This window comes from Anabrus simplex, chromosome 6 (genome assembly GCF_040414725.1).
Source record: "Anabrus simplex isolate iqAnaSimp1 chromosome 6, ASM4041472v1, whole genome shotgun sequence".
In the NCBI taxonomy this organism is placed as follows: domain Eukaryota; kingdom Metazoa; phylum Arthropoda; class Insecta; order Orthoptera; family Tettigoniidae; genus Anabrus; species Anabrus simplex.
Window position 1 is genome coordinate 250,179,652 of NC_090270.1, and position 23,125 is coordinate 250,202,776.

The following is a 23,125-nucleotide window of genomic DNA, read 5'->3' on the forward strand; positions in this document are numbered from 1 at the left end:
TTTCCCGACTATCTCTTTCCTCCTCCTCCTCTTTCTGGTCTTCGTCCCTTGGATTATTATCTCCTTCATTCTCTGTACGGCGGATCTTCAGAAGCTGTACAGCAGACTAGAAACTGTAGTGAGTAGCAAGCTGGTCATCGCTGTGAATGTATTCGTCTACATTATATGCAAAATTCTGTTGTTGGCTCAGTCACTTCCTTAGGTGTGCTGACGTCATCATTTTCTGCAAATCCCGCTTTTGCAAAACACTTTACGACTGTTTGAGGTTTGATCTGCTTCATAGCCAAACTGATCCAGTTGACAGCATCCAGTATGAAAACCGAGTGTGCAAGGGAGTAGGTGTTGTCGGCTGTATCAACATTCTTGATCAGTGACTGCATCAATAAACGCCTGAAGTGAGATTTAAAGGTGTAAATCACTCCTTGGTCCATAGGTTGAACAATGCTGGTTGTGTTAGGTGGAGACCAGGCTAGCTTGACATTGGAAAGCAACACATGTGGGTGACAACTGGCATTGTCGAGAAAAAGAATAACTTTGCGATTTTCCTTCCTCATCCTACAGTTAAATTCGTTCAGCCGTTCTTCCATTAGAGCACTGGTCGTCCAGGCTTTCCCATTGTTCCTCCAAGTTACCAGAAGCTTGCGCAAGCCCAAGTTTTAAAAACACCTTGGTTTTGCTGATTTACCGATTACCAGGGACTTTTCCATTTCCTCCTCCATATTACTGCACAACAGTACTGTAAGTCTTTCTTTCGACATTTTACCCCCACCACACTTTTCCCCACGAAGCGCAAGTGACTTTGAAGGCAAGGCTCGAAAAAACAATCCTGTTTTGTCGGTGTTGAAAATGTCTTTAGGTTCATAGCCAGAAATTAAATTTTGCAGCTTCAATTTCCATTCCGCTACTACATTTCCATCCATGTCTTTGGACTCAGCACAGACTTAATTCCATACAATATTGTGTCTTGTTTTAAAACTCTCCAGCCAACTAGTTGATGCTTTAAAGGTGGTGTTGTCAAGCGATTTAGCAACGGCAAGAGCCGCATTCTGTAGCACAGGTCCACTAACTGGAATGTTTCTTGAACGGGCACTGACAAACCATTCCCACACTAAATCACGATTTCTTCATTACCTGTTACCTTAAGATTTCCTCTTCATTTGCCCATTCCCCTCCATCCGATGCTTACTAATATACCTTCTACATAAAGCCCGTATTGGTCATGTACTTGCCAGTTTGGCTGCGTGAACAAAGTCTGTATCTCTTACCTTACTGCAATTCAAGTTTTTCCTAATGCAACAGAATGTAACATACATGTTCTAAGTTTACTCAGATATCAGGCTAAGTTCAGTTTCTTTCAGCACAGTTCATTAGGTCCTTATATAGTGATTTTTACAAGACTTTAAAATCGATTTTAAAAAGAAAGATATATTCAGCCGTTGTAACAAAGTTATACATTAGCTGGCACAAGCTAAGGGAGCTGGTGATTCATATATTTTTTTTTCTGGATCCTCACAGGTGTTTTGTTTTATGTAATACAAAATGTTCACATAATTAAAGCTTCTTTCATGAGCTAATACAGCCTCAATTGTTTTAGACTATGATGAAATAGAAATTCTGGCATCTGATATGCAGGCACATTTGAGGCAATGGTCACAAAATGACAGCCTGATATCCCTGTGTTTTAAACAGAGAAGGGAAGAAACTAGGGAGAACAGCAAACTATGTCCGAAAGATCATTATGAAGCGTGGTCTGTCCATTTTACAGTAGAGCTGCTTTATTTTAGGGACTGTTAAACATTAAGCCGAATCTCTACTTTAGCGATAGCAAACTTATTCCTTACCCGAAGGTCCTGTGTCTGATTCTCAGCTAGGTCTGGGATTTTCCTTGTGCTATCATGTAAACTGCAACTAGAACAAAATTTAGCTAAAGAAACTTATAAAAACTGAAATTATTCTAAATGTTCTTTGTATATACCAAGTAAAAAATATTAAAGTAAAACATATTTTTTTCAAAATTTTGTAAAATATTAAGATATATTTGAACCATGAGCAATGGCTGAGTGGCCTCGTAAGTGGTCCTGAGTGTCAGTATACCAATTACTATGGAGTGGGAGTGGGCATCACGGACATATTCTGAGTCATGGCCCGCCCTATGCTCAGGTGGCTTGGACGATATAATCCACTGCTGGTCCCTAACCCTTTGGAGGACAGATCCTCACTGGGACTATGTACGGTAGCACCCTGCTTCACAGAATTTTCACAGAGCATGCTCAAAACATTTTAAGCAAACCGCAGTCCTATGGGAGCAATGGAGTCCCACTTCCATTCAACAGGCGAGGGAATCCTTGGAAACAATTTGGCCAACAAAATGGAATTCGAAGGGGAGCTAACAATATTAATGGGGCTTATGGAAGAAAGTAGAACTGGCTGAGTCAGCAAAGAGGATGTATCTTGATGAGTTAGGAGTTAATGATTTTCGGGTAAGGGCAGAGTGTAGTGCAGCACTGTTCATCAGGAATACTATAGCATGCAACAAAGTTTCTGTTAGTCAAGTAAATGAGCGAGCGATTGTGGGTAGATCTGGCAGTTGGAGGAATTAGGACAAGAATGGTCCCAGAATATTCACCATGCGAAGGTGCAGGTGAGGATGAAGTTGACAAGTTTTATGAAGCACTGACAAGGGAACATTGCCAATGGTTAAGTCAAAGAATGTTACAAGTGTTTAATTTCCACCTATTCAATACAAAGAGAGATCTGGTAGTTAAGAGTTATCTTATTAATTACAGGGACATGTTTTGCCCATTATATGGGCATCTTCAGCCTTAATATGAATTCCCATATTTCATCTGTATATTTCTTTTTTAACATGAGTTCAAGCAAGAAGATCGACATGAATTCCAGTTAAATGTGTAGTGGGCGGCCCTAGTTATGTGTTCGACACCGCGGAATCGGTCCCACCTGAGGGAACGAGAAGGCAGCGGATCGTTGGTTTTCCGAGCGGCTGAGAGAGTAACAGGCCAAGGATGGATGGCAGCTGAGTCGCCCCAAACCGGAGTTCCCATAAATTACAATTCTTACTTGAAACAAATTTTTTTTAAATGTCTCTAACTTAAAACGGAGAGTATGTAGTTGTAGTGTGGATATATTCAATGTAAAGTAAATTTTAAATTAAGCTCCTGCATATTAACCTAAATCAGAGTCTATGCATACGAATGGAGCAGTTTTCAATGCCTATAGAATGTATACCATGCTGTAGACAGGCACATGTTGCCATGATAATATTGATTAGGTAAAGTTTACTACGTCAGAGAACAGCAATGTTTGAGAACTAGATAATTATCGTAAGTATAAGGCAACCTGATGTTTAGCATGAAAATGATATGTAGGATTAAGTATGGATATGCAGGCAGATATGTGTTTTCGTTGTCATTGAAAAGCAAGGAGCAATGTGTTGATAAACTCGGGAATTAGATGTCCTCGGAATGAAATAATTTATGACCCAGTGCAATTTAAATAGCTATAGTTATGTATGCCTCGTCGAGGGAGATGTATTTATGACGAGAGGTTGAGACATTTAAGAAGAAATGAATATGTACAGAGAGGAGCAAGTTGCGAGTTGTACTAAATGAAGTGTATAATCGTCAAAGAGAATTAGCATTAGCAATGCACAGAAGAAATAGATTGGGATACGAGATGTAAGTAGCTTAAGATTGGGGTCATGTACAGACTACGTTGAAGTATTAAGGAATTTCATTGAGGAAACATAGAAGTATATGAGGACATATCTAACTGAGAATAGTGAATGCTAAGCCTGGTCCAACTTATATTGTGGGCATATCCATGCAATAGAGATTAACATGATAGGTGATACCTATATCGAACATCTCATGTGTGTCTAATATTATAATATATAGAGAAAAGGGTTATAATCCTCTTTGACCAGGCGAAGGTCATCGCGTCTGTAAAAGACTTCTATGCTCGACTGGTAAGAGAAGCCATAGAGATAGAGCTGCGCCCAAATAACATCAACAGGGAAGACGGCTTCAAGTTATCAAATACATGGAGTTTGGTACTGCAGAAATACATGCATAACACCACCATGGAACAGCGGGACGCACTCACAAAACTGTCGACAGAGGGTGATGAATTACAGCACGACGATCCTTGAGTCCTATTAGTGGGGTAGGCCGTGGATAGTACAGCCATGACTTCCACGTTTCTTTGAATTTCTTTGCTCACTGTCGAAAGCATAATTTAACTTGCCCTGATGAAGGTCAATGCAATTTGGCTGAAAGATCGGCTTCATTAAATAAACACAGTGGCTTTAATCCAGTATTAATTAATTAATTTATTTACGTTAATTTAATCTTGTTGTGCGATAGTCGTAGTCAAGCTGTTCGTTGAATTTAAAGAGCTGTATACAGGCAACAGAGTGTTGTACTACACTGATGTTGGAGCACATGATTTTAAAATAAAAGCTGTAACTTAATCAAATAAGAATTGGTAGACTTAGAAGTCAGTTAGAAATGTTCATTTTGGAGAATACAATATGATTGAAATATCCCAGTAAATTAAGATCAGGATAGTAGATGCAAGATTTTGCTGTTTAGAGAAGAAGTGGAACTTAGCACGACATTTCAAATGTAGTCATGAGGATAGAAAGATAAGTTATTATTTATTTATTGATGTCTTTATTTGTGGCGACATTAGGGCTCTTGGGCCCTCTCTCACACTTAACCACATTATGCGGCTTGATAATGAATACAAACTTAATATTCAAACTCAACACACTGTATATAATATAATAATCAGCTATTTATCTTTGTATTCCATTCGTTGAATTAGGTTATGCTTGCTTCATTTATCGTGATATCGTATTTTAAGGTATGTTATGCAGCAAAATTCCTACAATGTTATTTTTCAGTTTATTTCTTTGATGATAGGAAATTACTACGTCAGCCAGAAAGGCTAGGATATAAAAAACCAAGGTCAGGACCACCTTTGTAGTGTGACTGCTGCCTGGGAAACTGATTACCTCGGATCGAGTAGGGGTATTTCAGTTGCCTTGACAAAGAATACTGTAATGTGTTCGAAATGTCGGCAAACTGTACGTGATGTACAGACAACAACAACAACAACAACACGGTTCAACCCGGAAAATAAACTAAATAATTCTACACACCGTGGAAGCTTCACCTCAAAGATGCAATAATACTTGGATATTTTTATTGGCCCCCATGCATAGTTTTCATATTTGTTGTTTGGTGTTTTTCACATCGTTTAGTCCACTTGTTATACGCCCCAGCAGAAAAGGTTCTGATCTTTGTTCTCTCCTGTTTTTCATCCCTTTTAATACTTTCCTCTGAACTTGAGAAATGGTAGATATAGTTTTCTCTGTACCTGTGGATACAAGACGTAAAATGCCTTCATGTCGGGAAAAAATCGTATCTAGTGTTTCCATATCCCTGTCGGATAGTTTTTATTCTTATATTCAATAGTACGTTTTCTTGCTTAACACGTTCATTTTTGTTGTCCCCTGCAGAAACGTTTTAACGAGGTTTTACTGTACTGGTCATGTAGCTTATTTATTTCTGTACTTAACCTAGAGCTAGTTTATTGTTTATGCTGTGTTCTAAACAAGTTTTTAAGTTGCCTTACTGTATTTCAAGAACTATAGGTAGTAGTAAAGGAGTATTTAGTTAACAGATATCAAAGTAATTAATTTTGTTTCCTACGCATAACCTAATGAAAGGAAGAAAATTAAATGTAATTTTTTAGCGCCATAATTTAATGCACTGAATAGAACGAGACATTAGACACAACAAAAATGTCAAAAGGTTAAATCTGTTTTCATACGCGGCTTATCCACAGTTGTAATGGCAAGCTGTGCAAGCATCTACAAGGTTAACTTCCGTCAGACAGCATACTCTGCTTTTTTCTCTGCCTGAGCTGGAGCGCTGTTCATTGAGCAGAACTGTACACACCTCTGCTCTACATCTACAAGTGATCTTTTTTATCTGCAGGACACACTGAATGTGGGACATATACTTGGAAAAAGGTATGGAATGCCTGGCCAACACGTAATTTCATTTGAGTGATTCTGTCACTCATATAACTTGTGTCCATCTGCACATCAACATCTTTGTAGAGAACGAGAGCAACTCCATTTCTGGCTTCTTTAGGGTTTTCACTTTAGTACAACAACCATTTCATGTTTTCTTTTCTGAACCTTTCCATTTCGTTTCACTCAACCTTGAAATCCTGAGTGTATGTCTGTCCATGAGGTCTACAATTTCTTCACATTTTACCAGTAAGGGTGAAGATATTGGGAGTTCCAATTTTGGGCTGTTTCTTCCTGTATAATGTCGGTCACTTCCTGCATCTCCGATGGTCTTTTGGTTGTTGGCCGTCATAAGTTCGTGAGTTGCAAGAAGAGTTGTCACGTCTGGTAATTTTAATACTTTTACATCCGAGGCTTGTTTTGGTTATGAAAGCAACAAACACATCAACTCTGTTCAGCTGACTTGTTAGGCCTAACACTGTAAAGGATTTTCTGTTGGGGTAATCTGCCTTAGCCCTTGGCAGTCCCCTGCCACACCTACAAGGCAGCAGCATTTTAGAGAATTTGCGTGTCATTTCCTACACAAAGGCTTCACCAAGCCTCCTAAGGGAGAATTCCTCCGCCCTTAGCCAAAGGTTCTCCCTCAGTTTGTTGGGTTTGGTACTGGTCGCCCAACCCTCGGCCAGATAGTCACAGGTAGTACTGTCTACTGGACCCATTATTATTGTTTTTAATTGTTTTGTAAATTATAAGGGGCAGTCAAATGAAAACTGAACACCTACCATAACACACATTCTGCCCGAAAGGTGGCAACACTGTCGTTATGTATCGATACTGCCATTGCTGATGATATAGATGTTGATTTCCATGCGGAACCTCAAATATTTGTCCCGAATGAGTAAATTTATAATACCAATGTAGTTGGTCCGTTATTGGACATTATCAGTTTTCCAGCTAACTCATTCCTGGTTGCCAGCGTTAAAAAAATTTACTCATTCGGGACAAATAATTGAGGTTCCCTATGGAAATCAACATCTATGTCATCTGATGGCCAGGCAGGCATCAATTTTTGGTAATGAGACAAAGTCTCTCTTAATGCATTGGCAAGCCGGTGGCCACAAGTAGCCTATGCAGTGGCCTTCACGGTATGCACTAGCCATGCGTCTTGGTAGGTGTGCTATTGACCAACGGATGAGCCCAATTTAGTTCAGTGGGGCGAATCGCTGGCAACCAGGAATGAGTTAGCTGGAAAATTTATAATGTCCAATAACGGACCAACTACATTGGTATTACTGCCATTACTGTCGTAGGAGAACTGCACAGTGACAACTCACAGGTTCACGCAGTTGTTGGGTTATGTCTTTGTTAGTGTGCGGACTGGTCTAGTGTGTTTGTCCAGCTGTAGAAATGGAGGCAAGTAAAGAAGAGCAGAGAAGTGTGGTTTGTTTTCTGGTGGCGCAGAGCTATGAAGACACTTTGCAGAAACTGTGATGTGCCATAAAGTTAAAACGCTCTGGAATGCTGTTTGATAGCCATCCTGTTGTATGATAATGTTCGCCCCCATACTTCCAATCTGGCGAAGGCTACGTTTCAGCGATATGGTTGGGAAAAACTTCAACATCCTCTGTACAGCCTGGCTTTTACCTTGTGGTTTTCACATTTTTGGCAACCTGAAGAAAGACATTCATGGATGTTGGGTTCATTTGGACAAGGAAGTGCAAGACTGGGTGCGGTTGTGGATCCGTCAGTGATCTACCTCTTTCTACAAAACTGGAATTGATCATCTCGTCTCCCAGTGGAATAAATGTATTAACACTTTTGGCAATTACTTCTGAAGAAAGCCATTCCATAGTCACATTGTAGCAGGCGTTCAATTTTCATTTGACTGCTCCTTCCTTCCATGTAGGGGTTTTTTAATGAGCATTTAATGGGCTGGTTAGTTACCAATTATTTTCCATAATGTCATTTTTCATTGACATTAACAAACTATTTAAATGTGCTAATGTAACTTTTTGCATAAATAAAGTATGGATTTAAATACTGTAACTATTTTGTGTGTTGATTTGAAGACGATAGATGATCCCTTTTCTGCTTTTACACCATGCCAACCTAACCTCTATTACTGTATGTGAATTTTCTCCAATTTTTGAAGATGAAAATTAGGAAAAAAGTGGATATTACAGGCGAGTAAACACGGTACTTGTACAGTTTTCAGAGATGCTGAGGTCCTAGAATTTTGTCCCACAGGAGTTCTTTTGCATGCCAGTAAATCTGCCGATACGAAGTTAGTATATCTGAGCACCTTTCAATACTAATGGACAGAGCCACTCAGCCCAGCCCACTTAGTCTTTATATGCTGCACAGTCCATAATTGGCCATACCATCTATAATTACACAAACCCCGTAGTCAATTTACTAACTTTCTGGCTAGTATATATGAATGTGCTGCAGCATACTTCTGATTTAAAGAAAAGTGGTCAAGGAGTAACATGCACACAGATGCAAGAATGGATAGCTCCACTTACTTGAGTGCCAAAGATTTCTGTGTGCAGATGTACCAGTCCATTGGCAGCCGAAAGACAGATTTTCATCATTTGGTGATGAGTGAGAGTAGTGCGGTTGAGGTGGTCGTAGAGAGAGCCCAGCGGATGGTGGTGAGTAACGAGCCACAGTTGTGTACACGAGTTGCGTGATGTCATGTCAGACCCAATATAGCCCAAGATGTTCTCATGACGCAAGAGGACCGTACTGAAATGTAAATTTACATATAAAATTTTCTTCAGAATTATTAAAATGTTTTCCCCACCAAATCCGAATCTCAAGAAGTCAACAATTCAGATACATATATTTTAAAATTACAATCCTCTTCCTCTGAGATGGAAAACAAAAATACATAATAATATACTGATACCACATATAACACAAACTGTTTGTAGACCATTGTTCAGTAAATAAATGGTGCTACAGAATTTAAAATGTAATGTTTTGTATTTGAGTTTCATAAGACTGAACCAATAACCAGGATGTTAGGCACCTTAAAACAACTGTAACTGTCATCTTACATTTTCTTAGTTTAGGTGCAGATCAATTCTACCTTCCATTACTTGTACTTCTAACAAGTGACTGCAATTGCAGATCGATTAAAACAACTGCATTAAACACTAGCGGTTCCATAATGACTTACAAGTACTCCTAAGAGAAAAATTATACTGTTCCACCTTTCAATACATTAAATACATTCTAAAATTACTAAAACAATGATACTGGTACGAAAATGAGCGGTATGGAAATGAGAATCAAACCAAACCCCATGATGTAATGGCCCTGAAGGGCCAAGGCCTACCAAGCGACTGCTGCTCAGCACGAAGGTCTGCAGATTATGAGGCGTCACGTGGTCAGCACAACAAATCCTCTTGGTCGTTATCATGGCTTTCTAGACCGGGGCCGCCACCTCACTGTCAGATGGCTCCTCAATTGTAATCGCGTAGGTTGAGTGGATCTCGAAACAGCCCTCAGATCCAGGTAAAAATCCCTGACCTGGCCGGAAATCGAACTCGGGACCTCTGGGTAAGGGGCAAGCACGCTACCTCTACACCACAGGGCCGGCATGGGAATGAGAAAATGCAATAAAAAACGTGGCAATTTAAATTCCACCTTGTGAGTTGTTATGGATGAGGATGGTTGCCTATTTGTACTTCCTCTTAAAACAATAATCACCACCACTGTCTTATGGTTCTTATTGCACACTTTGTTGATGCTTAAGTAAAAATGGGGCTGTCTTGTTGTAGTCTTATTGTATTAATAAAAGGATTATTGATCCTCTGATTAACCGACATACAATTTAGAATTGTGGGAACTGATCATCTTGTCATTAATATTTAACGCAGGATGGAGCTTATATAGAGTGTCAAATACAGAACAATCTTTTGTTGGCTTGAACCGTTGTATTTATATTATGCAGGAGTCTAAAAATAAAGAGAAGAAAATTTTATCATGAGTGAAAGCGGAAATGGGCTTAAACCGTCAGAAAATGTCAACTATTAGGACCACGTCCTTTAGTCCTTTTGAGCGGGCTCCATCCTGTATGTGCTCTCATTTCGTGTTGATGTTGGACTGATAGCTTACAGGTCGTGAAAGCGGGTTGTTGTTGTTATGATGAGGAGAGGGGAGTGGGTGGGTATGAGGGAGTCTTATATAGACTTATAGTAATTCTTATATAGTAATGAACTTTTTGTTCTATTGTTTGACATGAAGTTAATAAATTTGTTAATGAGGACATTGATTTTTTCTGAAATTTCATTTAGGTTGATGATGATGATGCTTGTTGTTTAAAGGGCCTAACATCGAAGGTCATCAGCCTTCATTTAGGTTAAAGTTGGCTTTAAAGCTTTGGTCGAACTGTATATGGATATACTATATTCATATACATATTGAGCAATATACCCTTGTCTTTAGGATTTTCAAATCTTGATCTATGAATGTAAAAGAGTGGTTGAAATCACTTACGTTTTCATTCATGGCCAAAAATCTATTATATTTTCTGATATTTACATGTTCTTTACATCTAGTTGAAAATCTCCCTCCCATTTGGCCAATGTAACTGGTGCTACATTGGGCACAGTTCAATTTGTAAATGCCAGATTGTGAATATTTTTTGATGTAGTTAAACATGTGTGTATTATAAAAAGGTATAGCGTTGGTATTGATGGTTCTGAAAGCAATATCAATGTTTTGTTTTTTAACAATGTTTGTAATCTGGTATTGATTGTTACTGGAAAAGAAAAGGCAAAATTTTTCTTTTCCTTCAAATTTTTTTCAGCGAAGTGACTGGTTTGTTTTTATTTTATAAATTATTTTGTCGATGAAAATCTTGTATCCATTGTTGGCAGCTATGGTGTAAATGCTGTTCATTTCTTTCTTGTAATTCTTGCTGGAAAGTGGGACATTGCGTGCTCTGTGTACCATACTCTAAAAAGTGGCTTTCTTAGGCGAGCCTGGATGGAGGGAATCTTGGTTTATGACATTAACAGTCTGGGACGTTTTCCTACATACAGTATGTCAAACGTGAGATTATTGTTATTTCTGGTGATTTTAAGATTGAGAAATTTTAGAACTTTGTTGAGTTTGGGCTCTATAGTGAATCTGATATGGGAGTTTAGGGAATTAAGACCGTTTAGTGAAGTCTGTCAGTAATTCATTGGTCTATGACAGCGAAAATATCATCTACATGTCTCGCCCAGAAGAAAATTCCAATAATTTTACTGACGATCTTAGACTGTTCCAAATTATCTATGTACACTTTAACCAAGATGCCCGAGGCTGGCGAGCCCACAGGCAGACCCCTTTGCTGATATATTACATCGTTAAATGAGAAAAAATTTACTGTAAAGAGTGTGAAAAAACAGTTGGTAGTGATAAACTCTTCCAAGTGCTTAAGCATTTGAAAACCGCCAAAGAATTAGAATATCTGGAGAAAAGAAAGCTCCAACCTGAAGTTCTTAAACTGGAGCTCGAGGTGCTGGAAAAGGAAAATCATTGAAAATTGAATATTCGCCCCGTCACAAGTGACACTGAAGAGCTGGGAGAAGAAGAGCAGCACATTCAGAACTTTTACATTGCAAACAATAATTGTTATATAGTAAATGATGAAGGAAACTTTGTTATAGCTCTTCCACAGACCTCAAACTAATAAAAATCACTACTCCGTTTGGTGGCCATACCATTCGTCCTTTATTTAATTTTTATTCAGTCATCACAAAGTCCATTCAGGAGAAGTGGTCGTAAAGGAATTGCAGATTTTATTGAGCCTGGACTGGAACTTCCTCAACCTCCTGAATATACTCTTCCTCCAAACGATTGTCTTTCATTTCAGGAGCCATGTAGTTGTCTAGACAAGTTACAAGTACATATTCAAATGTTCTGTAATCATACCTGCCAACTTTATAAAACCCAAAATCAGGATATTTAAATATGAAAATCAGGAAAAATCGGGAGGAATCAGGAGATACAATTGGTCAAAACTGCTTTCTAGTAACTGTCAAATCTGGTCATTTTGATTTTCAAATTTTCAGAAAAGCTACTCAAACAGATACTATTATCAGAAATGACTCCAATCATCCAGGTCAACATAAAAAGGCAACATTTTACAGTTTAATTAATAGAGCTATGAACATACCTATGTCTAAGAAGAATCATAATAGAGAGATAATCCATCAAATAGCTTGTAGCAACGGATATTCCAACAGATTTATTAATAGAATGATAAATAAAGTGAAAAATGAACCTAAAACAACTTTAATTAAAGAGCGAAAAGAGAAAAAGAAATTCGTAGCTCTAACTTTTCGAAATAAGCACTCTTATCAACTGCCTAAAATTTTCAAGAAAAAGAACATCAATGTCACATACAAAACGGATAATAATACTAATAAGATAATTTTCAATTCAGATAAAATAGAGAATAAATGTATATTTAATAAATCAGGAATTTACAAATTAACATGCCAAACATGTAAACAACGATACATAGGACAGTCCGGAAGAAGTTTGGCGATAAGGTACAAAGAACACGTTAATGCGGTCAAACATAAAAGATATTCGGCAATGGGAGAACATATGGTTGAAATGAATCATAAATTTACAGACATTTCCAACAGGGGCGTATATAAGGGGGGGGCCCAGGGGGCCTGGGCCCCCCCCGAAAACTGTATAAGCCTTGAAGAACCGGACCAAAATGATGGGAATTTTCGATCGTTGTTGAGATACCGAGCCAACAGTTAGCAGTTTATGTGCCAAACCTGGACGATTTTTGTAACTCACTAAAAGAACGCTTTGAATCTCACAAGGAAATAGTTGCATCCTTACAAAACATCCTTCCACAATTGTGTATCGTAACAGATTTCGGTTCACTAGAGGCTGCTTTTAGTTTCTACGAAGGAGATCTGTCACATAAAGAGATTGTGCAAAGTGAGTTTATGTTGTGGAAAGAAAAGTGGAGTCAGGAAAATCCTTCAAATCTTCCCAAAATGGCTGTAAGTTCTCTAGAAAAATGTGACAAGACTTTCTTCCCCAACATTTATACCCTTCTCAAATTACTCGCCGTTCTTCCTGTTTCCATCGCAAACGTAGAAAGAACTTTCTCTAGCCTAAGGAGACTGAAGACTTACTTAAGGAACAGCACATCTGAAAGTAGGCTTAACGGGCTTGCTTTACTCTCTATCCACAGAGACATTATAGTTAGTGACGAAGAAGTTCTTGATAAGTTTGCAAGTGTACCAAGAAACCTGGACTTCGTTTTGTAACCATTGGTGTACTGTATGTATGTATGTATGTATGTATGTATCTATGTATGTATGTATGTATGTATGTATGTATGTATGAATGTATCAGCCCAAATCAATGTGTCCTTTTTCCTTTCTAAAGTGTTTGAAATCGACTGACCTCTTAAAATTACTTAACCTAACCTTACATCAATCTTGGCCCCCCCCAAAAATATATTCTATATTCGCCACTGATTTCCAATGACATGAAATTATTACATTCGACCAAAAAGGGAAAACTGATGAATGTTTTGGAAAATTTAGAAATTTACCTTACACAAAAATGTAATTCTGAATCAAGTTTAAATGAGAAAAGTACAGAAGATAACCCACTGTTTAGGCTAGCATATAATCATTTAAGGAACAAAAAGAAGAAAAGAAGAAAAACTTGAAGATCCTAAGTTTGTAGTGTTCTCATTCAGTTCAACCAAAATTGTATGTACTGATCATTTTTATAATATTTCATAAGTTCTCTTTACTCTTTGATATGATATATTGGGACACAATACTCCTTCAAATTGTAAAACAGAAGATTGTGTCATATTGTGTTATTCTTTGATCTAACCACTGATGAAGGGAATGGTTGAGATTTCCCGAAACATGTATGGTTTAATTAATAATGTTTCTTTCATTTAATGAGTGTATTGATCAAGGCGGATTTAAATAAACTATTATAAATAGTTATATTATACATTTAGACTGATGTGAACGAACACGAACATAGCACGCGAGAACGAGAGATTGACAATCGATATACGCGACGCGATATACCGGTTTCTCATTAATAAGCGTCAATATTTCATATGAAAGTGGCAATGAACGAAGGACTTCCGGCCACTTGCGTAGAAAGCTGAAATAGCGCGAATTGAAAACATATTTTTAAAGTTCACCAATAGAAATAACAGAGTAATCGGGAGGTGGGAAAAACTGTCGAAAATCGGGAATCTCCCGCCTAAATCAGGAAATTTGGCAGGTATGTGAAATCTAACCTAAATCTCTCATTGTATTCATATGTTTGTTCCATACCAGTATAGGCTGTTCTTGGCCTAAAAGTTCTTGGACGGCTGATATACACTCTCCCCTCATCACTATTTGAATTAGAGTAAACCATTTCACTGATCATCACAATTTTATGCCAAAATATCAGAATACCACTCACTTTGATATCACGAATAATATGGATTATGAGTCAAAATACACTAATGGAAATAATATTAGTAACTTTTATTAGTCATGTTGTCTATGAAACACTTTACTAATAATATTAGCTAATAACTTTATGAAACATAATACTAATATTATTAGTCCTTGGATCTTAAGCATAAATGACCTGGGGCCTGTTTCATAAAACTAACTAATAATATTATCTAATAACATTAGAACTCATGAAAATAATTATTAGTTAACCAAATTCTGTTATACATGACTAATAAAATGGCTTCACTAATAATATTAGTTCATTTATTTTGGTAAAATATGTTTTATGAAACAGGGCCCTGAGCATGTATTAGCATTATTCAAAGTCTTTCTCTTGTTTTGTTGTATCATTTGCAGTAAGATTGATTTACAAGAGGAGGAACAGATAAGAAACTTACTCAAAGAAATTCCAGAAGAATGAGGGGCATGCTGCGAAAGTGGTGAACAAGTTCCTGGCAGAGACAGAAGGGAAAGACGATGTCCCCTCCATGGATAATTTCTACAACTCTGTTAGACTTACAGAAGAGCTTCTCCAAAAGCAGACCTACAGTATCACAACTCTGCAAGCAAAGAGGAAGGGTAATCCACCAGAAGTTGTAGCCGAGCAGTTGAAGAGGAGGTGAGTGATCAACCAGTACATATAGGAAGGGGTATGTTTTAGTAAGTGGAAAGATAGAAGAGATGTTCTTGAAATTTCCAAAAAATTTGAAGGCGATTTGGTTGAGACCACAAACAAGTGCTGACAAAGAAAATTAAGCCCAAAATTGTGAAGTATAATAAACACATGAAGGGTGTTGATAGGCAGGATCAGATGTCTGTCTATTATCCACAGACACACAAATCAATTCATTGGTACAAGAAACTTGGAATACATTTATTTCACATGAAGCTGACTGTGTATTTCCCACACAACATGTACAGCAGAGAGAAGAAATTTGATTGCCACGATTTTCACTTGGAGATAGTTTCAAACTTGCTACCAGAAACATAAAAAAATAAACAACGCTACACTATTCACTTACATGAGTACTTGCCTAAGGTCCCGAACATCAAGATGCAAAGAAAACACTGCAGACTTTTGCAGTGAAAAGTACAAGATCAAGAAGGAGTCCATTTTTGGCTGTTCATCTTGCCAGGGCTACGATGTTTTAAGGGCATCGGGTACATTCCGTGCAAGTACAGGGCATCTAAAATGCATATAGTACGGTAATCCAACGAATAAAGCATTTGCACGGGGGAGCCAGCATAGATTTCTCCTTGTCTTTGAATCATGCTGTTTTCTTTTTTCTTTTGTTGCATGAGGTTAAGTTAGTCAATGAGTTATCCAAGTGCATTATTTGAATACTGTAAATGCATCTTGTTGGATACATTTTGGAAATAGTTCTTTTCCATGGCATTTGAAAGTTTTAAACTGTGAATCAAGGTTAATTGCATGTAGTAGTGAGTTCTAGAATATTTTGTGATGCAGCAAGGGTTGGCATTTCTGAATAACGAGTTGGCGGTTAATACCAAGCTGGTCCGTTATAGGACATTTTAAATTTTCCAGCTAACTCATTCCTGGTTGCCAGCATTTCGCCCCAGTGTGCTAAGTTGGGTTCATCAGTTGGTAAACAGCACACCTACTAAGATGCATGGCTAGTGCATACCGTGGAGGCCACTGTGTAGGCTACCTGGAGCCACCGGCAGTGCCAATGCACTATGAGAGACTTTGTCTCATTTTCAAAAATTGATGCCTGCCTGGCCATCAGATGATAAAGATGTTGATTCCCATATGGAACCTGAAACATCTGTTCCGAATGAGTAAATTTATAATACCAATATAGTTGGTCCATTATCCGGTTGTCCATTTTTGCTCTGTACTTAACATCTCTTCAACTCGTACCATATGTATGTAACACGACCTAAAAGGTTGAAAGTTGATTTCAGTTACAATGTGGTCATCAAAATTCAGTAGTCATTGACTTGGTCCACAATGGGCAACCTGCATGCACTCTACAGTGTGATCCTTTCCAACAGAACAAAGATGACCTAGGCCACCAAAGCTGAATTGGTAGAGCAACTGACGCGAAATTGGGTGGTTGTGGGTTCGGATCCCACTGGTATCTGGTTGACCATTTTTGATCTGTACCTAACATCTCTTCAAAACGTACTATATGTATGCAACACGACCTGATAGATTGAAAGTCTACTTCGATTCCTCTAGGTTTCCTTCCCTACAACTCCATTTCTAACATCTTTCTTGGTATCCTCTCTTATCAGTGGTAAATAATGCACAATAATCTACCCATGTGCCTGGAGTGTGATCTGCCTGATGACCAGTATTACTTCTCGATTTCAACAACTGCACAAGGTGCGTGAGTAGGATATGTAAACGAGTTAAGTGGATCTCGTCCTACCAACATTCAAAACTCCAATTATTACACACAAATATTCCGCTCAGGTTGATGGTTTACCATGCTCTACTAATGTGCAATGAACGTGTTAAGGAACAATAACAATATTAAATGCTGTATTGCACAGCTAATGTACAAAATCTGAGTTCCAGCATATTTTCAGCTGCTGGGGAGGACACTTTTGCTTGAGAATTTGAGAAATTTGTATACAGTGAAATCTTGTCCGTACGTTCCTCATTAACAAGTTTTCCCGCTTAGCATGTCATGAATTTGAAGTCCCGATGGCCATCGTATTAAATCTGTATAAAAAATACCTCACTTAATGTCACGATTTTTCGCATATACCGCTTAGTATGTTCGTATATTCCCCAGACCTGAAAATGTTCTTTGTCATCCCTTGTGTACGGAATGTGATTTCCAACAGAGATAAGAGCCCTCCCCACGGGTCTGTCGGAGAAAGTTGTGCGATCAGAGGAAATGACCTTGAATTCTCGAACACCGAGTATACTGCGCTTTCGAGGGGCAAGCTATTAGCTTCGGTAAAGTTGAGTTTTGCATCATTGATTGGCAGCACTTTACGCTAGGACAAGACAGGACAGTGCTAAATTAAAGCACAGTAATAGATTCCACCGAGGCTAGGAGCGCTGAATTCAGTTTTCACGCGTATTTTTTCTTTTTTCCAAAGCTGTCCTGTTGACGTACATGGCTTAGGGCTGGGAGTCATCCGAAATTATGCGTCATGGAAGTTACCACCACAAAATGTGTAATGGAAGTGTAACTCTAGCAACCATGCAGTCGTTGGTGGATGGTCATGACCGAGAGACATATCTATGATAATTTGATTTTCTCAAAGGAAAAAGTAGTTTATTTCTGTTCTGTGTTCTTTGTTCTATGGAAAGGTCTTATCAGTGAGATTGTTGAATAATCCAGTGAGCTTGATTGTGCTAGTAGCCTATTTCGCATTCCAATCAGAAGTTAGAAATTTATTGTGTTGAGTGCAAAAAAGAAGTGAAGTGATTATTTGCCACGTGACAGCCTACTTAAGGACTAATAGGATAACTGTGAGAAGTTCAGTAGCGTGGTACATATGGTATCTGTCTTGCGATAACCTAGCTATGGATAAGAAAAGGGTTGTGAAACCACTCACTAATGAAGAAAAACTTTCCTTCCAGAAGTAGATAAGAATCCACATCTTAAGCGCGTAAAGTTGACGTGAACGTTAAAACTAGCACCTTCTACTTTGAACACTATTGTGATAAACCAAGACAAAATTGAAAATGTGTATAAGCAAAATAGAAACGGAAAAAGAAAACGAGCCCGTGAAGGAAAGTTTCCGAAGTTGGAATGAATGATTCTGAAGTGATTCAACCGAGCATGTGCTGTGAATATTCCAGTAGATGGAACTATACTTCGCAGAAAAGCAACTTACATTGCCAACAAAATCGGACTGACAAACTTCGCTCTTTCCAACGGATGGATTGAGCATTTTAAAAATAGACATGGTCTAGTTTACAAATGTGTGAGAGGAGAAGCAGCCATTTACACTTCCGTCACTGCTGAAAGACTACGATTCCAATGACGTCTTCAATGCTAACGAAATGGGACTCTCTTTTAGCCCACTTCCCGACAGGACTCTCGCATACAGAGGAGAGAAGTCCCATGGTGGGAAGCTAAGCAAGGAGAGATTAACTATCCAGCTATGCTGCAACAAGAGCGGCACAGAAAAGTTGCCACCACTTGTCATTGGCAAGGCCATAACGCCTTGATTCTTCAGAAATGTTCAGAGCTTGCCATGCCAATATAAAACCAACGACAATGTTTGGATGACATCTTCCATTTTTGAAGAATCTTTGCGCGCACTCGATGCCAAAATGGGGACAAAAAATCGTAAAATATTACTGCTAATCGATCGGTGTGCTGCTCATCCTGTAAATATACCTACCAGGAATGTAAAGGTGGTATTTATCCCGGCAAATTGCAAAATGTTTTAGTAAGAAAGCGATCTGCTATAATATGAAGGTACTGTAGCTACTTCTATGAGCTCAAGGGCAAAAGAATGTCCTATTTGTTTCTCCCGTGTTTTTCACATCTTTTAATAATTTCTTGTTACCTTTACAGGCTCTAGTAGAGAATTATCGATATTTGTTCTCTGGACTTTTTCACATTTTTTAGTGCTCTTCTTTATCCCCTGAAACACTACACACACAACCTAAAATGTACTAAGGTGTAAAGTGATACCATATCCCTCTTGGATAGTTTTTAATGGGATATTCGACAGTATGTTTTCCCGGTTGACATGATTTTTTTCGTTGTCCCCTACAGAAACATACTAACGAGGTTGCACTGTAATTAAATTCTGGGTAATAGAGAAACATGTGAAGAATAGGATAGATGGCCAGGAAATTGAAGTTACTTTGAAATGTTAAAAATTCGAGTAATGGAGGTTCGAGATATTGAGGTTCAACTGTATTAAATCGATACAAACTGACACCCCTCAAAAATTGCCAGGTGACCCATGTGGAAGCAGTCTTTTATAGTTCTCTTCAATGGATATGTTTGAAGCTTTCTTAATGGTAGACATCCCATTATGAAGACTCACAAATCCTATTTTATGAATAAATAAAATTTAGAAACTACAGTGGAATCTCGATTCTCAGTTTTTCGAGGGACCATGAAAATAAAACGTATAACACTGGATAACGGAAAGTCCGGGGATGAATGAAAACCATCAACAATTTGGCTAAACATCACAAAAATGAAATATGTATAATTATAATCTTACAAAAAATTCTAAACCAAACCAAACTACAGCCCCAATGGGACTTTGCCTGCCAAGCGACCGCTGCTCATTCCGAGGGCCTGCAGATTACGAGGTGACGCATGGTCAGAGTGACAAATCCTCTCGGCCGATATTCCTGGTTCTCTAGATCGGGGTCACCATCTCACCATTAGATAGCTCCTCAATTAAAGGTAATCACGAAGGCTGAGTGGACCTGGAACCAGACTTATATCCAGGTAAAACTGCCTGACCTGGTCGGAATCGAACCCGGACCCTCTGGATGAGAGGCAGGCATGTTAGACCGCGAAACCGCATTAATTACCGGTACGTGAGTTCAAGATGTCGATACTTTATATTCAATTTTATAGGGTAATCTTCGTCAGTTTCCCGTGAAAACTTCTTTCAGTTCAGCAACTTTGATTAGCCAAACTCTTTGAAAAATCTAATAATGCCAAGCCAAATGACAATCAACCACAAGTAGTTTTTAATTCTCTCATCTAATAAAATAAAGCACATTAGATACAAAAGCGCCCAACATGATGGCAAAATTCCTTCTTTTCTTAATCTTTCATTGTAACTTGGTCTCCGGTATACCGTTCGGAGGCAGTTTCTGGAAATCTTGTACTATTACCGCATAAATTAGGCCTACATCGACTTTTAAAGGCTATGTTGAACTCAAAAACATGGTTTCGAATGTAAGTATCGATTCTCAAAAGTTCTCAAATGCATTAAATTCAATTCTGCACGTCACTAATCCAATCAAATTGGAAAGATAAAAGAAATATCATCAAAACCTCAGAAAGTACGGTTATTCTTGACCTTGAGGTCATCTGGAAAGGGCGTTCGCTGCACATGTCACTATGAGTTGGAAATGATACAAGCCATTTAAATGTAAAGTGCGCAAATAAAACGACTGCGTTTTTTGGTATTTTAACACGAAAACATAAAATTCCCAGTCTTACGTTAGGACCTAAACAGTAATAGGCAATCCCAAGACCTCCCATGGCTTTCTTTTTTAATGTAAGGTGCAACTTTTGTTCTGGTCTCGCTAACATAATCGCGTACGATAATATTAAAATACTAAATTTGTGTTAAGGAGCAGTTTCGATTCCTGCCTGCTCGGTAGTACGATCGAAAAAATGTAAAAATATAAACATCTAACCATGGACATAATGTGGACGTTTTATAAGTGCGAACATGTGACGAAACTTGTTCCGTCTTCAAGCCGAGCTGTCGAAATGCGCCGTATCTCCTTACAGTTGTCGTGGCCGCTCTCTGCTCTATGATTTTCTGAGATTCTCTAAACAATACCACCTGAATGCGACGCTAAGATGGTCCGTTATGCAAGTTCACCGCCGATCGCTTTTCCAGTACCGATACAATACTTGCTTTAATTATCACAAGATCCATACGTATGCCATAGCCATCCTTTCGTGAGATACAGTTTATTAAAAAGCGATTGATAGAGGATTTAGTGTTGATGGGACTGGAATTTCTGAACGGTTGATCCGGGAAATCTTTTATTCGAACGGATAATGAGGGATTTTTACAACGTGATTTAATTACGATGCTCGCGGGACCATATACTTTGAACGCATATTCTGGGAAAACGTAGTTTCCGGGAATGGATAATCAAGGTTTCACTGTACTTGAAAAAGAAAACCTATAACAGAATTATAAATGAAAAAGAAAGAACTAAATTTAAATAGAATGACATGATTTCGTTCTTGGAAGAACATCAACAGCAAAGCACACTCAAAAAGAATTTAGAAATGTATAAACATTCACCGTTTATATGCAAATAATCCCCCCATATCTTTTTCAAAATTAGGCAGTAGAAATTTGGGGTGAGGGCATCATTTGCAACAAGGTCGATACAGTACTCCAGAATTAAGAAATCTGGAAATCGTACTTTTTTGGCCCATACTATCGGCAAATTTGTTCCAGCCAAATTGAGAAGTATCACGTACATATTGCATTATTGACGTGGCATCAGTTTAAGTAATATCACAGGTTTTAGATCGCCAGTGTGAGCTCTCGTTATAGGTCGTTCATGGCTAAAGAAAAGCTCCACATTAATCATTCAGCAGCAAGAAAGTACAATGAAGATGAGAGTTCCATTTGTGATTGGGGGAAAACAACACTCATGGACAAGTACAACTACTATACATTCTACGGACAAATTGAAATTTCCAGAAATCGAAAACAGGATATGCAAATATGCAACTGAAAACATACAGTTTGGATATGTGGTCACAATTGAAATGTGTCTATTAATCAATCTTATTCAATATAAACGTTGCGGTGTATACATATCGATGACTGAAATATACTGTGTGCTAAATAATTTGGAATAGCGGAAATACAGTGAAAGGTACAGTTTAATCCTAGAACTGGCAATGTTAAATTCTCTACTGGAGTGATACTATTGATACTATTTCAATTTTTGCGAATGAAATTGAACATGTGCATTCACATACAGTAGAGTCTCGATTATCCGACCTAAACAGGACCTGGAGTATGTTGGATAATACAGAACAACTTTGAAAATGAACTGAAACAGCAGGAAGGCTGTACTCTAGTACTAAAACAATGACATGTTTTACGGTACTTTATCTACTGAATTATCATTCAATTGTACAGTACATGCAGTATTGAACGAAAGCATTCCAAATGTCTTACAAAAAGAAACTTGTCAACAATGTCTGCTTGCCTGCTGATCCATGTTTTCTTGCTGCGAGATCCCGCCATCGATGAAAAATCAGCACCTCCGTTGCGCTTGCTTCCGGCTGTTGCTCAATGTAGGTTAATGCCATTTCCAATGCACTTAATCCTTCACTGTGAGTCATCGTTTTCTCCTCTTGTTCTGTAATACCTTCTTCTTCATCATCCTCATTTCCATTACCATTCACAAAATCAATAATATCAGGGTCAGTCAGTTCAAACAGCTGATCTTGTGCACACCACTCACATCTTCAGTCGCAGCATCCTCACAGCCAGGAATGCAATTCAGTAGGGACACAATATTTTCCATCTCTTCTTGTACCACCTCCTCTCGATGTTCAACCTCACTCAACAATATGTTCAAAGACTTTGCTAATGTCGTTGTTTCAACTTCTTCCCAAGACTGCACTATCCAGTATGCCATGTCTTTCATGTTGATTCGTTTTAACTTTTCTATCATGTCGTTGCCACTGTCCATTTCCTTTATCAGGGATGAAAGGAGTTTCCGCCGATATTTCCTCTTCAATGTTTCCAGCACACCTTGGTCCATTGGCTGGCATAATTACGTCACGCTAGGAGGGAGGAACATGACTTTGATGTCACCACTTCTAAGTTGCTCTTCATTTGGGTGCGATGGAGCGTTGTCTAGTAGAAG

General features: G+C 38.3%; 1 protein-coding gene across 1 annotated transcript in view; it reads right to left on the reverse strand.

Moving 5' to 3' along the window:
• Positions 1–23,125, reverse strand: part of sax (saxophone) — a 118,515-nt gene that overhangs the window by 24,215 nt on the left and 71,175 nt on the right. Inside the window, exon 6 of the mRNA XM_067149267.2 lies at positions 8,587–8,809. Within this exon, the coding sequence (XP_067005368.2) occupies positions 8,587–8,809 (223 nt within the window). The remainder of the gene's footprint in view (positions 1–8,586; positions 8,810–23,125) is intronic.